We start from the raw sequence: 20,639 nt of genomic DNA, 5'->3' as shown, positions 1-20,639 counted from the left end.
CGTTGCAAGCCTCCTCGTGTTGTCAGTACATCCACAGCTTCAGAAGACACGGAGTGCTATGCGTGTATCCGTGAATCCAAGGGACTCTCGTGGACTGCACTTGTGAGTGACGTGTGTTTCCACGCTCCTGCACCGCGTCCTGCGCACGCCGCGCCCCCGGACACGCCGCTTGCTCCACGGCAGAAGCGGCACTCGCTGCGTCCATAACTGGGGACCATAGTTCAACAGTTCTTGTTTGCATGTGGATGCGCTCATCGGTGCCATGTGGAGCTTACTGTTGATGTTCGCGCACTGCTCCTGCCTGTGGTCCGCGCTGCTGCCCGGCCGTCTGTGGGCCCGGGCTCATCCCGGTGAGTGTCTAAAGTCCACCCTGTTTCTGTGTGTTTGGCTGTCGTTAGTGCGCGCGTGGACCGTATGGATGCTGCTCTGGGTCGGCGCAAAAAGCACAGGCTCGTGCGCACAGTATGTGACCTGTTTAAAGCTTCTTAGACATGCAGTGCAGAGAGCGCGCAGTCCCGGGAGGGTTTGGTTTAGAGGAGTTTGGTCCGCGTGGATCAAACGGAGATGTCATGTGTTGTCAGCCGCCGGCGCCTTCGCAAAGCCGTTATCTCAGAGCCTCAAGCAAGACAGCAGGGCTGTGAAGTCTGCTCATGTCCTCGTGCACGCACACGCGTAAGCTCAGTCACGTCCGAGCCGGGTTGTTGGACCTCACTTTAATGATCAAAGCCTGTGTTTCATATCCAGAAGTGTTGTTTTTCAGGACACACCATGTTCATGTATGTTGACTTTGACCCCCAGGCTCCACCCCCGGACTTTTTGGGCTCTGCTCCTGTGAAACTCAGAGCTGAGCCTCTGGAACAGTAAACCACAGTCCATTTCCATATCTGTAGACAATAATAGAGAGCAGAAAGAGGCAGGGGCAGGTGAAGAGGAGGAAATAAGGGACGTGTAAATTTGACCTTGAACAGAATGGTCTGTATCTGTGACCAATTGTGGACCTCACAGTTTCTCAGCTCAGAGTCTCTCCATCAAATGGTTCACTACATCACACTGCTCACACCACTGCAGACATGTCAGGACTACAGAGCAGCCACAGTCAGTGACATCATGTATGAGACTGGGGTGACAGATTCACAGAAATATGAAGACTTTTTCAGTGCTGAGCTCCATTGCTGTGTGGTTAAAAGGTCAGGGGTCAGATGACATGTAGAGTACGTTCTGATGGTAAGCCTGGACTCTTGAGTGATTTTGTTGGCCACTTCGCTCACATGTTGTCACTGGGGTACTGAAGTGGGTCTGATTTTAGCCCTGTCCATTCTTCTCCTTCAGTCCCAAGAACCAAACTCTTCACAGAGCTCTCAAATATCGAGTACATTAAAGAAAAATAGATCTAGTCTCTCATTGTGTGTTGCATTAGCCACGTCCTTACTTCATTTTTCATTCCATCTGATCACAAATCTGCCGAGAAATCAGACCGAGCTGATGAGAAAATGTGTGATGGAGATGATAAAAACAATGCCTCTCACTGTTATTCAAATATTCTGTTGATGAAACAACAAGCTAAATTAGCACAAATAAAAGCAAAAATGCACAATAAGATGTTTTCTCCTTTAAAAGAGATCTCATGAGATAAAATTTCCGCAGGATTGTGCACACATGTTTACATTTGGAGTGGGCAAATGGTCAAAACTGGAGAGTTATGACCGTTACCAAAGCGATTAACAATTTAAAACAAAACATTATATCTTTTGAAAATATATTGCATATAACAGGAACCTTAAACCCATGTTAAGCCGTGATTTCAAAAAGTGTGACACTGACAGCAACAATATAAGATAAATACAAATTGTGATCTGAACCAGACAATTTATGTGTAACAGATGATGTCAAAATCTGGAGGACTCCATCTCATATCTCGTCTCGGTATTTATGTCTCGTCCCGCCCCTAATACATAGTTTAATATGATCTCCAGTCGCTCTGTGGTCACTATCGGGCTGTTGTATCTGTTGGAGAGCAGCAGTTTCCTTCTAGTGTGCTGATCTGTGGATGGTGTAGACACATTGAGTCTATCCCTGCTGTGTAGCCTTATTGCTGGCACACTCTTGTTCCCCACTCAAGTCTGTTTTCTGTACAAACCAGACTGTTAGCCGAGACAGGAGCAGAGGACAAGGGCAACCGACTCACCTCCACTGTCTAAATATTCATTATATGGAACTTTGGCAACACTTTATAATGTGTACACTTTTAAAAGCATGAACAAAAACTGAAATTATAATGAACACAATGGTTAATTAATAATGGTTATTAAGAATGATTCATGCTTAGGAACCTTAGTAACTCTTAACTCACTAATGAAGTAGTTACCAAGTGTGGATCATTTTAATAAACTCTTTTTTCAGCATCAGTTATCAGTCATACTTTATTATGGGTAATTGACATCGAGCTATTATAAAGTGATACGTGGAACTACTTTTTGCAGAAATCAATGCGCCTCTTCACATTTGTAATATTTATAATTATAGGTGTTAATCTGATTAGTCCAACTCTCATTTTGTAACACATTTCTCAAAATGTATGTAATTAACAAAAGAAAAAAACAACAACAAAAAAGCAATTGTAATAGTGCATTAGGATTCGTTTAATAAAAAAGTTGATTTGCGTCGGTTAGTGTACGTATCTTACATGTACGCTAGCCGAAGCAATAAAGTAATGCAACTACAGCGTATAATTAGCCAAATATAATACTTGAAATACTGAAGAAAGCGCATTAATTAAAGAAAGCTTCTTGTGTGCCGTGAATAAAACATCTTAAGGCTAATTAAAAAGCAATAGAAATGGTCTGAATTGCGAACGTCGGTTTCAGAAAAGTCCTCCGAGCTCAGATTAATTTAGCATTTTGAAATGTGGGTCATGGGAAAAAAAAAAATACAAATCTAGCGGTTGACTAAAATAGTGCAGTATTCTAAATGTCAAATGTGTCAAAATGTACTGACAGCAGAAACGTATATGGATGTGTTACCGTTTGTACATACTGTATACTACTGCAGAATTGGGATTTACTTGTCTCGATACGAAAAATACAAAGTCAAATTTAATATCAAGAAAACGAATGGTACAAATAAATAAATACATGACAAAAAAATCCACAATAATGTCATTTTCAAAAGACAGAACTGAAGAAGAGACTTTGAAGCAGTTGGAATGAGGAGCAAATCGCCTTCAACGTTTTGTTCAGTTGAAATAATTATTTATTTGTTTTTTTAACTATGGATTATCAAAATGTATATACAGTGGTCCCTCGTTTATCGCGGAGGTTACGTTACAGTTGAAATCCGCGAAGTATCAGCTTTATTTTTTACAATTATTCTATGTTTTGCAGCTGTAAAACCCCTCACCACACACTTTATACACTTTTCTCACACAGGCATTAACATTTTCTCACATTTCTCTCTTGTTTAAACACTCTCAAAGTTCAAACCTTCGTAGGCGCCTTTGTCGGTGCAGAACGTTCCATCGACACTGTGGGTTTTGTCAGGGATAAAATTAGCAAACATACAGCACTTCAGAGTCACACTGCGATCCGACATTTATGTAAATTTGTGTGAACACATTCTGTACTGTACACAGACACGGCACAGAGGAGACTGATGGACAATGGTCTACAGTCCCTTAGCCAATCAGGACGCAGAACACAATGCACGTTTGTACTCTGTAAAAAAGCATGTAAAATTGCGCTAAAAAAATTCACGAAACAGCGAGAACGCGAAAGGTGAACCACGTTACAGTGAGGGACAACTGTATATATTTCATAGAGATTAAGACCATTTCAACTTTCTGTTATATGGCGCCAATTTGAGACCAGTTTACCATTCAAAAGATATAATTTTTAGTTTTTGACTGTTAAATTGCTATGACAGCGATCGTAACTTCGTATCATTCTGAAACCCAAGGATAGAGACGATCCCGTGTTCTCTTTATGCAATTTTCTTTTTCAATATTGATACTTTTTTGACAACCCCACACCTCGAACTAAACCGTAACCAGACCAGGACTTGAACTAGACCCAAGTCGTGTCTGAATCCGGACGTAACTAGACTCAAACCAGACCCAAACCATAAATATCTGTTTAAATAGGAACTGACAGCACCTGTTTCTACTCCACCTGCTTCTGACAACCTAGTGTGTAACCCATCAAAATAGAGCATTGCCTCATGATTTCATTTCATAGCTGACTGCCAACGAGTGCCAACAGTGATTCACCGTATATGTGCACGCTGACCGACCGCACCGCCGCCACAACCCCCCAGGCTCACGCGAAAGAAAGTGCGCATTTGCAGTGGTATGAAACAATAAAATGACAACAAAAGGTTCAAATCGAGACTGTGGTATTATCTCCAACAGTGTTAAGCACCAGTGAAGAAAAGTACCATATTTTCCGAACTATAAATCACAATTTTTTCATAGTAGGGGTATATGTGAAATATGTTTTTTTTCTTCTTCATTATTATGCATTTTTTGGCTGGTGCGACTTATACTCCGGAAAATACATTAAGTCTTAAAGTGCATTTGGCAGTTTTTCGTGTTTTTTAAAAATAATTATTACTTGAAAAAAAAGTTGAGAAGAAAAATACAAAAATAAATGAAGAAAATTCCACCAAAAATGCAGAGAATTTATGCACAAGGAAGGCATTTTTCTGGTAATTTAAACCTTTATTCACAAAAAAATAACCACAAAATAACAACTTTATAACAAAATAAAGGTGTTGACATTTATTATTATTATTATTATTATTATTATTATTATTATTATTATTATTATTATTATTATTATTATTAGTCTAATGCATTTTTTGACTGGTGCGACTTATACTCCGGAAAATATGGTAAGTCTTAAAGTCCATTTGGCAGTTTTTCTTGTTTTTTTCGTTTTTTTTATAATTGTTACTTGATTTGGTTTGGTTAGTTTTACATGAGTTAAGCGTCAGTTTGGCGGGAAAAAAAGTCGAGAAGAAAAATACAAGAATACACGAAGAAAATTCCATCAAAAATGCTGAGAATTTATGCACAAGGAAGGCATTTTTCTGGTAGTTTAAACTGTTATTCAACAAAATAAAGGTGTTGTCATATATTTTTATTGTCAAATCATATCTTTTGTGTAATCTAGACATTGGTAACATTATGGTTGCTTTAACAGTTATGGAATTAACACTATGTATGTCATACCTGCAACAAGGAAGTAAAATTGTAAACTCCACCAAAATGAAAGGACTAGAAAAGAGAATAAAATATGTTATGAAATTTGCTGTTTAATTTGTCATACGTAGGCCTTAAAAAGATTGTTGTGTAGCCAAAAATTGCAGAGGGAAACTGTTTAACTTTTTTTTTTCCCTCTAATACGTGGGAGGAGGGGTAGGGTTGGGGTGGATAGCTGGTGACAAGACATCACTGAAGCATCGCGCCCCTGTCACCGCACCACACTTGAGCTCTGGGTTAACCAAACACAAAACGCCGGGGAGAGGAAGAGAGCTCAGAACTGACAGACAAGACAATAGAAGAGAAGAGATGTTTGGCTTTCAATCAGTTTTTTTTTTTTTTTTTTTCCCTGAGCGGGGGACTGAACAGGACCGCGGGCAAACAGAACTCTTATTGTAGTCAGTAGAGCTCTGGCTGGCACGTCTCTACTCCCACCAACGCAGACTGGACCCCCCCATCCATCACCTCGCTTCCCGCTTTTTAACCCGCGTGGTGTTTGAAGAACAAGAGTGTCCGACAAGCAGGAAGCAATACAGGAAGATGATAAAACATGAAATATTGGCTTTGTGAGTAATTATACTGGACAAAGTGAGTAGTCTTGTCTTGGCTTTGGTAAATATACAGGCAAACAATTTTCTGCTTATTCAGTTTAGTGACTTTTAGCTGAGGAGATTGGAGATTTAAACAAAGTATAAAAAGACAATGTGTAGGAATGGAAATAAATACAGGCGACAGTAGCTTGGTAGTGACAAATGTGACCAAATATTGTGTTTGTTGTCACCTTTGAATTTATTTTAAACATATTTATTATTTATTGTTCTTATACAATTGCATCATACCTGGAATTTATGCAGGCAATTTGAATTAACGTCCTCCAGATATGCAAATAAGTAAAAAAAAAGAATAAAACATCGGAGCAGGCTGTCAGTGCTGTCTGTGTGAGCATGGTTATGGCGTGCTTACCCGAGGAGCATTGCTGGGTTGTAACCTTTCTTTTAAAGCTTCTTTGATTCAGTAGAACAGGGAAAGTGCTGACATTTAAGAATTGGATTGAATATGCCTCTTGGACCTCGTATTGGACACTTCATCATTACCATGATCATCCGGGTCAGGCTCAGTGGACTGTTCTAGAGACCTCCTCACAGGTCAGACTGTTGCACTGTGGCTGTCCTTAATAATTATAGGAAGACACAGCTTTATTATTATTATTATTATCATCATCATCATCATCGTCATCTTTATCGTTATTATTATTATTATTATTATTAGTAGTAGTAGTAGTAGTAGTAGTAGTAGTAGTAGTAGTAGTAGTAGTAGTAGTAGTAGTAGTAGTAGTAGTAGTAGTAGTAGTAGTAGTAGTAGTAGTAGTAGTAGTAGTAGTAGTAGTAGTAGTAGTCATTATAAAAATCATAATAATAATCAGGCAATAATGGCCTCCCCGGTAAACCTAAAAATGTATTTAGTCCTTATTTTACCAGGGCAATCCCGCTCTGGTTCTTTCCTCTGCGGGCCTATTGTACATGTTTTTATTGGTAGGGGAAACTACTCAGAGGAACATACACTTACACAGGTAAAGGGAGAACATACAAACATAAAGAGCCCCATGTCATCCAGGAGGTGAACTCAGGCTGAAGCACTAACCGCTGTGCCACCAAAATAGCTATATGATGTAACCATTTTACATTTAGTCAAAAGCATCACAAAATGACGTAAATCGTGCTTGTTTTCTCTAGGTGGTTTAACATGAGGAGGTAATGTGATTCCCAGCTGCACCTGTGCATTTGTCTTCATAGTACTCCAGTATATTCAGCTGTAAACCTGTCCACTGATGAGTCCAGTTCTGATCAATTCTTATGTCCTTTTCTTGTAACTGCTTGTCTATACACTGCATTAGCTGCTTTAAGGAAGACAGATCATGCAAACGGAAGACCATCAAGCGACTTTTCTTTTGTGCTATTGATTAGAACCGGAAATAATGCTTTGTTGTACAAAAGGGGGAGCTGCAGGTAAACGCCTGTGATAATCACAGTGATATTAAGCACACAACGTTAATGAGATCTCCTGAAGCAGCGGTGTGGAGCGGAGACTGGGGCTGGATTAGGTTGTTTTACCTCAGTGTTTTTGCTCAGCTGATCACGTGTGTGTGCGCGTGTGCCTGTATTTGTGTGTAAACCACAAAAGCCCACTGTTTTCAGGACTGGCACCGGGAGAAGACATCCTCAGTCTGAGCAAGACAGATCTGTGTCAGAACATGTTGTTTGGTCCATTGTAAATCATGATTACAAATATGTTAACATAGGCTTTGTGCATTTATGATTAGTGCAAAGATTTAGATTAGGTCGGGCTTTTCAGAGCATCTTTGAATGTCCTCTGCTCATAGTGGTCTATAAGGTCATTTTCACAAGGTCAGCCACGACCTGTCCATTAATAATTTCGTATATAAACCTGAATCACATTTACATATAGATATAAACTCACTTTAATCAATCCATAGGAAATTAATCTTGAAATATAAACTCGTAAAAGCTTTATACTACTCAGATGCAGTTCAGAAGAAAGCAGTTTGAAACTTAGCCCCCCCCTCTCTCTATGTTGCTAGCGGCAGTTGCTGGGTGTTGGAGACCATATGTTGGGCTTCCTCCTCCCATTATCACCAGCATGTTTCTGAAGTGTCTCTCCTTCTCATGTCTCTCTAATGCTCTAGTGCAAAATCACCAAAACACATTTGAAAGCTGTGGGTTTATTTGCTGCTGGAGGTACTCAGTCTTAAAGAACTCACAGACGCACCTGCTCCCTGCTGTTTCCCTGTTACTGAACTGGGCTGATCATGTCAACATGTGTCTGGCACTATTTAGTTTGTCTGTAGATTTCAATTGGACTTAACAGCACAAGGTCATCATATAGTTTAAAAAGTAATTATTTTAATAGAATATAAACACTTCTTACAGGTATTTTCAACAGATTCCTTGAAAAACATATATAGTTACAGACTGTTATACCTTGACCGATTTCCTTGGAGCTCTTCGGCGTGGCTCTTCGGCATGGCTCTTTTTAATAGCAGAGAGTTTCCACGCTCCAGGCACGGCTCCAGGTCCAGTAGCAGAGGTCTTCTTGATAAAAAACAGCTAATCACCCAAACCAAACAAATGTTTTCTTAATAAATCAAATCAAAATCGTACCTGGATTATACTTTTTAATCAGAAGGTTGATCTCAGCAATTCAGAAAATATGTAATTCCAAGTTTGTGGTGCTGTGAGACATGGTTTAAGATAGATTAACTGCAAACTATTCCTCATTTGTCCTCAAGCTTTTTCTGCATTTCACTTCTCTGCTCCTCTACACGGCATTTTAACGTCTGTTTATGTAATGCATTGGGTTTGGCTAATGTTGCGTTTCGCTCTAGAAATATACTATTTTTGATCTGCGAGCAAGTGCTGTATGACAGGAAACAGCTGGTACAGCATTGTCAGTATGATGGAACAACATATACGATGTCTTCACTGGAAATACGGTGGTTTATCGCAAGATCAAGTCAGAGTCTGGGGAGAAATTATTTGCTGCTTATATCTGTTTTTTTGTTGTCTAGTTTTTGTTTCATATGACTTAATATACTATAGGACAATAATAATTAATACAGATGGGGGCAGCTAAAATATTGTTTAAATGAAGGTTTTTTTGTTAAATAGTGAGTTCCAGGGCCTAATCACTAATAGAAAAGGTCATATTCAACCTACCAGTACCAGATCTGTATCATAATACCCCTTATATATGTTTATAGGTTTAAACAAAGTAAAACATGCTATGGCTGTGTGAAAAGTCAGTCAAAGATTCTGATGACTCAAGAAGTGCACAAGGTGTTTTGAAGCACGCCTACAGGTGCCACAGAGCAGCACTGCAGGATGTTAAAGGCATCTCAGACTGACAGGCTGTTGAGCTGACGACCCTAACGGAGACAGACAGCCTACGCTCGCAGCCAGGTGAGATGGGGGAACCAATAGACACAGCAAAGCCCAGAGACATGCCCTCCAGATTGAAGCTTTGACAAGAGCCATAGCCTTCAGTCTCTGCGGGTTATTTAGGGCATCCCGGTGATGGGTGTGTGTTGTTGGCATGGTTACGACGTGTTCCTCTGTCAGCATAAGAGGTGACAGTTCTCCAATACGCCACTGAAGGTTGTAGATGGAGGTTGCTTCCTGGTTTCTGAACATAATGCAGTCACACTAGCCTGGGTCATTGGAGCTGACACCGGACTGGAAACAGCTGTTTGTTCAATGCTTCACCAAAAGGCTTATACGGATTGTGTATCTTTTTCTCTCTTTCGTTCTTGTAATCTCTCTAGCTATCAATGGTAGCTAAATGCCATCCTAAAAAGCGGTAGCAAGTTAATTGTGCGCAGGGGCATATTTAAGAGATTTGTAGAATAACGGCCACTTACTGAAGTAATTGATAGGGAACAAATTAGGTTTAAAAGTCCAAAGGTATAGTTATATCTATATGCATAAAAAACAATGCACAGCGGTTAGCCTTAGAATTCTCACTGGCCATGGTATAAACCTGAATAATTGTTGACATAATAATCAAAATCCCTCACAGGAGCACAGCTAAACGATCTTCATTGCATCGTAAAATTTTTGAGGTTCGAGCTAAAGTAATGTTGACCAACTAATGACTTGCCCAGAGACACAGACTCATCTAATCTTTATGCTCGGTCAGTATTGTGGACAAGTTGTGGGACTTCAGCTGTCGTTCTTCTTTTTCATCTTCATTTCAGTGCTTTGGCAAACACTGAGGCGGCACATTTTAGCTTGGTGACAAAACATATCTATAGCATTATTACAATTTAAAGAACCTGCTAACTTTTGGACACGACACAAATGTGTACAGGAATTGGCTAAATAACAGAGAACGTGAGCCTCTGGCCAAACCAAACAGACTATGTGCAGTGCGCCCTCTGTAGGACTGACGGTATCATGACATATAAGCAAACGGCTCCGGTAACCAGATAACATCCAGTTATGCACTTGAATGCTGTGAAGAAAACGGGACAAAAGTCACATTTGTCATGCGCTTTTCTGATGCAAATTTTAGAAATATACACATTTTATATGGGAGGAAACACAGTTACTGATTGGTAAATTCACTTGGTCAATTCCTCCCATCAAAACACAAATAGCATGAGTTGTACAATTTTACCTTTTTTCTGGTGTTATAAATGGAAATTTCATATAGCAATGTGTAGCTAAGAACATACCCAAACCATATTGAAAACAGTGAAGCGTAGAATTCAAATGTGTATTCAAATGTAATATCTATCTGTTATGTAGCTGTGGAGCTTAATGCACAAAAGATATCTACACCATTCTAATGATAACCATAAATTCAGTAGGCGCAGAACTCAAACAAACATGCTCCTTTTTATCTTTCAGAGGAGCATTTGCAAGCAGAGTCATTCATAAATTAGGCTGCTTAAATTAATATTCAGAGGGAATCTCAAAGTCGGCATCAACATGCAAAGTGTTGAGGACGCATAAGGACAGCTTTTAAAGTCTCCTCCTGGCTCTTAATGAGGAAATAAATAGGATATCATTTCAGAGAGATAAATAGCCACTTTTGGCTCAGATACACACTCGGAGTGAAAAGAAAAACACTGTTTACAGCTTGCTTTTATTCCTGTCTTTTAGCCTTCACTCCCATCAGTGATAATTATCTTTTACTAAGCGGGTTAATTGCCATGCTCTGGCTGCTGAAATAAATCATTAGAAACTGCAGCTCACACAGTCAAATTCTTTTACCAACTTCAAGCCTGGTCATAAGATTAACAAGATCACATTGGTTTATCAGCTTCTCTTAGTGGAGGGCATCTAATCCATTCTAATATTAACACTATAATAACTACACTTTAAAAAGCCTTAATAAAACCTACTGAACAAATAGTTTATTCTGATTCAGACTTAGGGTATCAATTAAGTTGTTTCTAACTCCTAAACTCTTAATTATGTACATACTAAGCCAGATTCATTGTTAATAAACTACTGATTAGAGATTGGGTCTTGGTAAATGCTTTATTAATGTGTTATTATTACAAAGTGGCACCAAAAATGATTCGAAACAACCCGATCAGAGCAGAGCGGATGTGTCATCATCAGTGGCAAAATGCAGAAACGCCACAGCTGCGCGCTTTCACCAACCCAGAAAAACACAAGTGATTCTTTATAATTCTTTGCTTTCAAGAATTCTGTTCTATTATGTAGTGTATCAAAGGATTTCACAAGTCTTAATTATCTTTCAGCTTCAAATATTGTCATAGGACAGGATTAGGAAGGACACACAAACGTACTTTCCTAAAGCATTCCGCGTATCGTAATTATTCACTGCAGCGAGTCAGTAAGCTAAACCTAACGCTAACCCCGAGCAGAGTTTTGTTGTCAGAGTAAAGCTAAGTAAACGACAACTAGTATGCAAACGTCGCACTGGTTTGAGGACGAAACAGTTTAGTAATCCGATTCACACAGCACGTATCATCTTTTGATTCTAGTAGCTGCTTCAACAATATGTCTGCACTGGGGCTACACATATTCTACTTTATTACATGAAAAATTCAGGTATAGCCCTTTAATATCATCGGACACAGAAGGTCTAAGTTTTAGGCAGCATTGGTCTGTCCTCCATGTCTCTCATTATCACCCATAATGTGATCCAAGCGTAATAAGCAGAATGGACTGGAGGTGATGTCTTCTCCGAGCGTAAAACTAAGTGCACATTTGACGGCTTATATGGCCAGTTAGAAGTCTGTTGTCCGCCTTGTCCCTGGAGTTGTAGCCGAAGCACCGCGAGTGAGAGCTTTGTGCTTACTGTGGATTAACAGCACACTTTAATCATGAGACAGGCCGCAGCACTCAGTCCGAATGCTGCAGAGAGAGAGACCGGTCATCCATCAATCCTTCAGCCTTCCCCTCCACCTCCCTCCCTCTCTCCTTCCCCGCCACACCAGCCCACCACTCACTCTTTAAATTAATTTACACATTTTTGCTGCCTCTGTACCCCCGGTCTGGGTAAGTGATATCTGCACTCCAATCTCACTCGAAAACTCCATCAAATATTTACAAAGCCACCACAAACCTGCATTTATTTCAGTCTGCCTTTTTCATCTGAAGCACAGCACACCAATCAGCCCTGATCTGTTTAGGGCCCCGGGGGAGTCTTCCACAAAGAAACAAGCATCTCTGAAAACCGTAAATGTTCCTACCACTGAATCAGTTATGCTCCGTGGAACTGCACTACGAGGTTGTTAATATTTACGCTAATTCTGGTAGTGCAACCCAGTCTGGGAGTCACAAGGCAATGTACTCTTTGTTCTGATCCTAAAACATGATATCTTTTGCCGTTGTAATAGCTGCAATTAGCCGTTAGTTGTAAATATACTATAGATGGTACTGTATACTTTGGCCCTCACATGCGAAAGGATAGAGTTCAGAAAATAGTGTTCAACCTATTTTGTAACGTTTGACTTGAGAGTAGGGCACGCATCCCATTTTATAATACATTGTTGTTGTGTTTGTGCAATTACGACCTCCACGATACAATCATGGGGCAGTTATGTATCGTTTGAAGGAGTCCAGGTTCAGAAAGACGATGTACTTTCAAATGTAGTCTCGTAAACCTTGTGTTGGCTTGATGATCCTTGCAGTGGCTTTGGTTTTGTAAGCTTATGCATGTAAACCCCTCTGCTGTCAGTATGTTTAGGAATGAAGAACATGTACTTTGAAATAGACAAACAATTACACTGTGACCACACGATTGGTTATGACTGATTTAGAAAATATTGAAGTTCCGAGAGCTACGTGGTACTCTATTTTCTATTAATTAGCCATTTTATCATTTGCCCAGATAATTTTTTGCACTGCTTCTAGCTGAACTTCCGCTTATTCATCAATTTAATGAGCATAGAATACAATAAATTATACACCAACAGCAACAAACAATGAAAAGTTGTATATCTCTTCCGCCTGATACATTTTTAATGCGTCTCCACCTTTAGAATTGTAGAAAACCACCTGACTCTCCTGGGTTTGATGGCCTTAAATGAAGCCCATAGTGGGACTGGACTGGTTCCGACCCGTGAGTATCCAGTCCCAGTGCAGCCCGGGGGGGATAAGGCGTTACGCAAAACCACAGATATACAGAAAATCCCTCCATGCCAAGTCTTGTGTCACTGCAAGCTCATTAAATTCCTGCACTGCCGTTGGTTTTTCCACTTTAATGCTTGGGAGACGCGGCTTCCTCTTCGGAGACACACAGCGACTGGGGGCCTGGCGAGATGTGTGTAGAGCCCAATTTGTCAAAGGTCCAGGGGGAAGAGCCTTCAGCAGCACCGGCCTCCTCCTCTTCATCTCCAGTGAGTGCTCCTTTAGTCCAACTCACATCTTTCTTAACGTCCACGCGTGCTGCTCCTATCGCTGTCTGTGCTGTCTGTGCGGGTGGAATTCAGTACTTTTGGTTGAATTCCTAAATGGTTTAATTGGGAATACGGATGGTGTCCAAGTCAGTAAATTGGAAGTTGCAATGATGCTGTAGACATAGCTGGAGGTCACAGTTTTTATTACTTTTTTGGTTGAAGATTGAGTTTCTTAAATTTGTTTAGCAAGATGTTAAAGTGGTACTTCACTACTTGCCTCACATTTATCGTAAATATTTTCTCATACCTAGACAGCAATATTGAAGAAAGTCAGTTTGGTATGGTACGGTATAAAAGGCTTGACTCTTTCCCAAAGCAATATTGCGGAATAATACACCTATCGTAGTGTTGGCATGCACAGTGCCAGAATTTCTTGAAACCAAAACATTATTTAAAATGTCAATCTTTTTGTATATAAATGAATAACCATATGTACTTATAGCATATAGTAGGACGCTGTAGTAGAATCTCATAGGTAATGCGGAAAATAAATTGTGAGAAAACATAAAAACATGAAGAGAAAAAATATATTTGTTTTGACACAAAAGTGTCTTGACATTTGGGCACATGCTGACAGTTGGTCAGCGACTTGCCATTTCCTCGTGTGACCCCACTACAGCTACAGTCACTTCTCCAGAATTCCAGATTTGACAAGGGCTTGGATAACCACATCTGCTTTGGTTTACAAAAAAACAAAACTAAAATTTCCCCCCAAAAAAACAACTAAACCAGTAATAACAACATAGATTATAGTTTCGGTGACAGTTGTATCATATGACGGTATGACAGTTGAATTATTATTAATAATAATATAAATTATGATAATAAACATTATATATATAATTTTTTTGCTAAAACACCAGACCTTGAAGAACATCCCCGCTGACCCCTCTGTCTTGTTGGGTCCTCTGATGAACATGGCTGCAGTTGAAAGGTTTCCTGAGCGGATCACTGGAGGGGCGCTCTATGTGCCAGATGTGCAACAGCTGGGCTTCACTAATACACATCAGCTCAGGGACAGATCGTCTCCTGCTCTGTCGCCTGCTCCTCGCTCACCTGTCAGCATTCCTACATCTCTCGTGTCCTAAGAATTACGCCGGGTGTGCACAAACTGTGAGTCGAGTGCGGTTTGAAAACTGCACGGGTCCAGCAAGATTTTAAACTTAAGTGCTCAAAACCAATGTGTCCTGTTACACACTGACCTTGAACCTTTGCGAGTGCGTGTCCAGGTGAGGTGTGGGTCTGTAGTTTTCAGGTAATTTAGACAAATGCTATCATATCGACCCATATATAACCTGCTCAAAATACATGCCCGAAGTTCAGTTATTCATATATTGTTGAATACCTTCTGTGACTTTAATCACAATTTTAGATTAGGGTTTGGTATTTTTTTTAGGTTCATACAAGCAAAACCCATTTCCTGCTTCCATTGTGCTCTATGAGTGGTCAGAACGTTAAACTTAAATAACCCAGAACTACCCAGAACCCAGACAGAACCTTAAAAGGCTATAAGGGAACGCTCTGTTGATTGGCTCTCATTTGTGTCACTTTTCTAATGTTCACCATCATTTCTCCAATGGTCTCTCTGCAAACAGAACAGGGTCAGAGAGAGAGGGGGGGGGGGGGGTAGGACTGGGTAACGCCTGGGCCCATTCCTCACTGCTCGACAAGCGGCTGTGTTCCACCTGAAACGCCTTTGGATTTACGCTGTGAACTGCAGCCATCTTTCTTGCGTTAATCACCTCGGGGCTGGGTGCTCCGACTCGCCATGTCCCCGGGCCGATGGATGACCCGCAGGGGAAATCGAATGGAAACCAGCCAAGCCTGACGCTCCTCCAGTACTTTCTGGGTCTCACACTGTGACACAGCAAAGTAATGCTATGTGTGCTACAGGCAGAACTCGGTGTGCTGCTAGTGCTGCTGTAATCTGGACCTCCAATGATTGCTCGTCCGCCAATGTTTAATTTCACTCTGCAAATGTCATTAGGCCCGCAGTCTGTGGAATTGGATTTATTTGTCTGCAGGAAATTATGAAAGATAAATAGATACAAAAGAATAAAAGTAAATCTACAAGCAATAAGAGCAAAATTGATTCATTTATTCATCCATCATATCCAGCTTTTTTACCGTTGAGCGTCACAAGTGTCTGCAGCTATTCCCAGCAACCAGACCTTGGCCAGAGAACTCAGTGGACAAGGGCCAGTTCAGACCATTATTCTCTGTCAGTTTCATTCTCTAGGGCCAGTGTAATGTGTCCAATTTGCAACGCACATGTTAAAGAAACTAAGAGGACACCAACCCTGTAATATAGTCGATCCAGTTAGTGTTCACCGTGGGACTGTTTCACTTTAATGACGTTTTGGCTGATTTCAGTTTGTTTATCTTGGGTTGTATGCATTTCCATCTAAATGCGTACAAATTTTACTACTCTAATATACTCTCTAAATATAAAAAAAGGAATACAATGCTGGACAATAGGTGCATGCACTGATATTATGTCTTAAAAAGGAGATATTACACCTCTATGGGTCTTTAATTGCGAGCCCATTACATAGTTAGATCGCCATGTTATCTTTAATTGTTTTAAAACAACGATAAAGCCCCCCCCTTCCCTTTACTCCCCATGCTAAGTCACTCCCGCTTCAGAGTGCTATCATTGGTAGAAAGCTCCAAAAACTCAATTTAGCATAATACCATCTTCAATTGGTCAGGAGGTTCAGGCACATATGAATATTCAGTGATTAAAGCGTCAGACCAGTCAATCCAATGGACCGGTGCGTACTGCTCTTGTGTCTTTGGGCAAGACACTTCCCCCTCTTTGCTTATTTATGAATCTGTTGTGTAGGCCTGTCATGATAACACATTTTTGAAGCACAATATACTTCTACAGAGATATACCACGATAAACGATAACACTGAAACTACTTTTTGTCACTGATACAATAACAATAATGCAAAATAATCCCATTAAAACATTCTTAAGTAGACAGTACCAATCAAAAGGCCTGATCTGCAACAAATAAACAGCAGGATGAAGCAATAATTAGCCGTAGAAGTTTGTTATTCAGCAGTCTACAACTTAAATCTTAATGTATTACAACAGCAATACTCAAAATCTGCCCAATTTTACAAAGAAACAAAAACTTTTCCTTTTCGCCATATATATTCTCTAACTGATAATGTCCCATCACCTTCTGTGGAAAAGTACTAAACATTATTGAGCCCCAATAATTTCTCAGACAAACTGCTCTTCTACAGACTTCATTTGTGTGTTTGTAATAATGAGATGGATTGCTGTAAGAGAGGAATGACCAATAAAGCTATGGCCATGTCCATGTTGGGCTCAGTAATGATGTTAGCAGGTAATTTGAACAGCTTAATGTGCTTCTCACACCCATTCTATTCCCCACACACTAAACACACATTTGCTTTCAGTCCAGCCATTTCTTCCCTTCTCCTTTGCCAAGTGCTAATGACCGGGGTTTGGATGAGGAATTATCAGTTGGAATCATTTGGGTGGTCTCCGGCAACAGGACCATTACCATTCATTTTACATGTTCAGCCCTTTTTTAATACTTGCTCATCATTTTAATACAAATGGAGAGATGGTGAGTGCTTCTAATGGCCTGTCAACATGGAATAATTACTGTTGTCAGCAAGGGAAGAGAAGAGCCCCACATACTTAAGATTGTGTAGAAAATAATTGTGTAGGATAAGGGCAGTTAAAGTTGAGCTTTAATCGGGGGGAAACGGGCTCTTTGCTCATCTGGGCGTGGTCATCTCCAACAATGTTAGTCATGTTTGTAGAGTTTAACCTCAACTTTCAAACTTTCTTCCTACAATTGGTCACGTCCACCCTGCTCTGAGTGAATGACAGGTGGGTTTATCCAATCGCAGTGAAGTGTGAAGTTTTAGAAGCTGTAGAGAGTTTGAGTTGCTTCTTAAAGGCGCTTTGTTTGATTTTTATTAAAAAAAGTGAGAAACTACTTAATTTAAAACAACAACACCATACATACCAGTGTTAATACCTGTTTCATGGAGGATAAACATAATAAATCTGTTATAATGAGGTCTCATTTTGACTGTAAGAGCTGATTTTATGGCCATAACACAAGCTAAAAAGCAAAATTCCATATATTTTATGTTATATTTATCCAACTTGAAAAAAAATGAATGGAGATTACACACATACACATGATGCACTATTAATTAAAGTTTGATGGTACATGTCAGCTGCTTTCTCACAGATGTGCTGCTATTACTACGCTTTGAATTGCACCTCATTGAGCCATCAGTGTCAGAATGTTCATTTAATCATTACACTAATCGCAGCTTGTAATCCAATTCATCTTGTGTCATTTACTAACTAATAACGATCTGAAAAAAGGCCTGCTGAAATGTTTATTAAATGTGTTATGACAGCATGACAATCATCGCTGGCTGTTTATGCCTTTACACAGAGGTGGCAGTGCGGTGTTTTCAGATTACACAGCCCTCTAGTCTTAAGCAGGTGTTCCATATTGACTTTTCTTGCTGATTCTGCATTTTAAACAAAGAACATTTGTTTTATCTTAGCTCAGGCCTTTGGCAAATACCACACCGCTGATGTGCATATGCAGATAGTTGATGGAAAGCCACATAAATTAAAGACAAATTATTACAGTGAGACACTGCAGGTGAATTGCAAAAATATATATATATTTCCAGCATCTTATTTAGCAATGCGTAAACTAGATATTACTAAAACTCATCTAAAAATCCCAATTTTACCAGAGTTAAAACTTCAGACTTAGAATTAGAATTCAACAAACCCCCCTGTATGATTCACCATATAGAGGATTACAAGATTGGAAAGTTGGGCATATGTAAGTGACAAAAATGTGTTTTGAGAAAATGGCCTCTGAAGTTACTCTATCCTGTATATAAATATATGTATGCAGGTTGATTAAATCTAAGGATTTCCTGTGTACAAGTCTAGAATCAAGTTTAAAATAGACGCTTTCTGATAACATATTTTCCCTGGTGCCCTTACACATTGTTTAATTGACAGTTTTATAATCCGCTCAGCTTGTTTTGGGATGGAGCCAAAAAAAAAAAAAAAAAAGTAAAAAAAAAAACACCACCTCCCCAGGCAGTGTCACCTCAAAGCCAACTGCTGTGACATGATGTTGACAGATGCAAGGCAAGCCAACCAAAAGCAAAATGTAATTACCATTAAACCAGAGAGCTGTGCGTTGGCCATCTAACATCACTTGCGGGCCCATTAGCCAAAATGAGAGAACACACACATACAGCTCTGCCCCTGGCGCTCCTCACTCTGTCCCGTCCTTGCCGCTAGCTCAAGTGTCACCTCATATTCTGCTACAACACTTCCAACACTTCGGAGCCACAGAGACGATATGCATTGTTTATTAATTTGAGTCAACTATGCACAATGTAATTTAAATTCTTGCCACAGTGGAAATTTGTTTGATTTGCTTGGAATGTTCGACAGGATAACAATAAACATAATCCACTTTGAATTTTATCAATTATGAGTGTTTTATTGCACAAATGGCTTGAAAGGTGCATTCTTACTGTGGGTGAGTTACCTTTCCACAGATCTTATCTGTAACTTGACCTGTTCGGGCCAACTGCTTTTTCCTATGAAGATGGATAAGTTTGATGCCACACTGTGGAACATTCCAGGCAAACCAAAAACATCTGTCTGGAGGACCCAGAAAAATGACAGCCAGCTTATTTTAGAAAGCATTTTGTTTGGAAACAAATATCTCCTACTTGCCTCATGCCGTCTGTACTAGCATCTTGTAAATTTACCTGGTGAACTGAAGTGAATCTGACCATTACAATGAGGGGTATTGTTGGGAGAAATTGTGATGTACAGATCTGTGGAGCATATTTTCAGCAATGAAATGCAATGCTGTGACAAAGTGGCTCATCCCTTTGCCTTAGAGGATGGAGGTCCTGGGTTCCACTTGTGGACTTGACTGGGGCCTCTCTAGTTATCCTTTCAGTCTTCTCCTCATGTCTACAGGTTTTTTTGGGGGTACTCCAGTTTCTACAATCTCCAAAAACTGTGGGGTCAGCGAGCTCACAGAGGATGCACACAGTGTTACAGCTCAGAAATAACCCTCCATCTCATCTATGCAATTTAATGTACAACTTGCATGCATAATGACAAATGTCCTTGCATGGCACATTTAGGACATTTTAGGAACCCAGGAACTAGTTCAAGGAGGCTGCTGTTCACAGTCAATATTCCACTCTGAACAAGCTAATATCTAGCATTTTAAAATAATTTTCTGAAATAAAACTAAAATTTAGTTGTCTTGCTGCTACATTTTTGGTGCATTACTGTCCGGCATAACATTCGATTTAGCTTTCAACTTTTGGTTGTTTTCACACATGTTAGTGACCCCAGTTCTTACCAGGGTTAGTTCTGTTTACTTTATTTTTGAGTAGGCTTTGTTCACATACACATGACATCATTCACCCCAAACACACACGATGCACGACGAGTCCATGAGCTGATGACTGAACTTTCCATGACAACACACTTCAAATACACAGAGCCCTGTGAATACACACATAGGCACTTGTTTAACCTGTTGTTAAATACATCATGACAGCAGAGAAAAAGCTTTTTGAATGATACGCAGACCCGAGCTTACCTGCACAGAGAGAGGTGGGAGGAGACATATCTTTGATATTAAGCTGATCCTGCAAATCATGCAAATATACATTATTCACGTGCTTTTTTACCCAATTTCAAGCACTTTTACTGTGACTGAGGACCACGTAGGCCAGCCTGAGGTTGGCCACATTCACCTGCACTAGCACCGCTCCAGAATGCGAGTGGAGCCGACCCAAGACCACCTATTTCAAGCACTCTTGGAGCGGACTTTTAATGCAACTCATAATATGACTGTT

General features: G+C 40.0%; 1 protein-coding gene across 1 annotated transcript in view; it reads left to right on the top strand.

The window, feature by feature from the left end:
- Positions 1-275: 275 nt before the first annotated feature.
- The window catches only part of LOC117370822 (receptor-type tyrosine-protein phosphatase gamma-like), a 356,737-nt gene continuing 336,373 nt past the window's right edge, over positions 276-20,639 (top strand). The window contains exon 1 of the mRNA XM_055221797.1: positions 276-350. Within this exon, the coding sequence (XP_055077772.1) occupies positions 281-350 (70 nt within the window). The 5' untranslated portion in view covers positions 276-280. The remainder of the gene's footprint in view (positions 351-20,639) is intronic.

This window comes from Periophthalmus magnuspinnatus, chromosome 5, assembly GCF_009829125.3.
Source record: "Periophthalmus magnuspinnatus isolate fPerMag1 chromosome 5, fPerMag1.2.pri, whole genome shotgun sequence".
Classification (NCBI taxonomy): Eukaryota; Metazoa; Chordata; class Actinopteri; order Gobiiformes; family Gobiidae; genus Periophthalmus; species Periophthalmus magnuspinnatus.
Note: the sequence above shows the minus strand (reverse complement) of the source record. Positions and strands in the feature narration are given on the sequence as shown.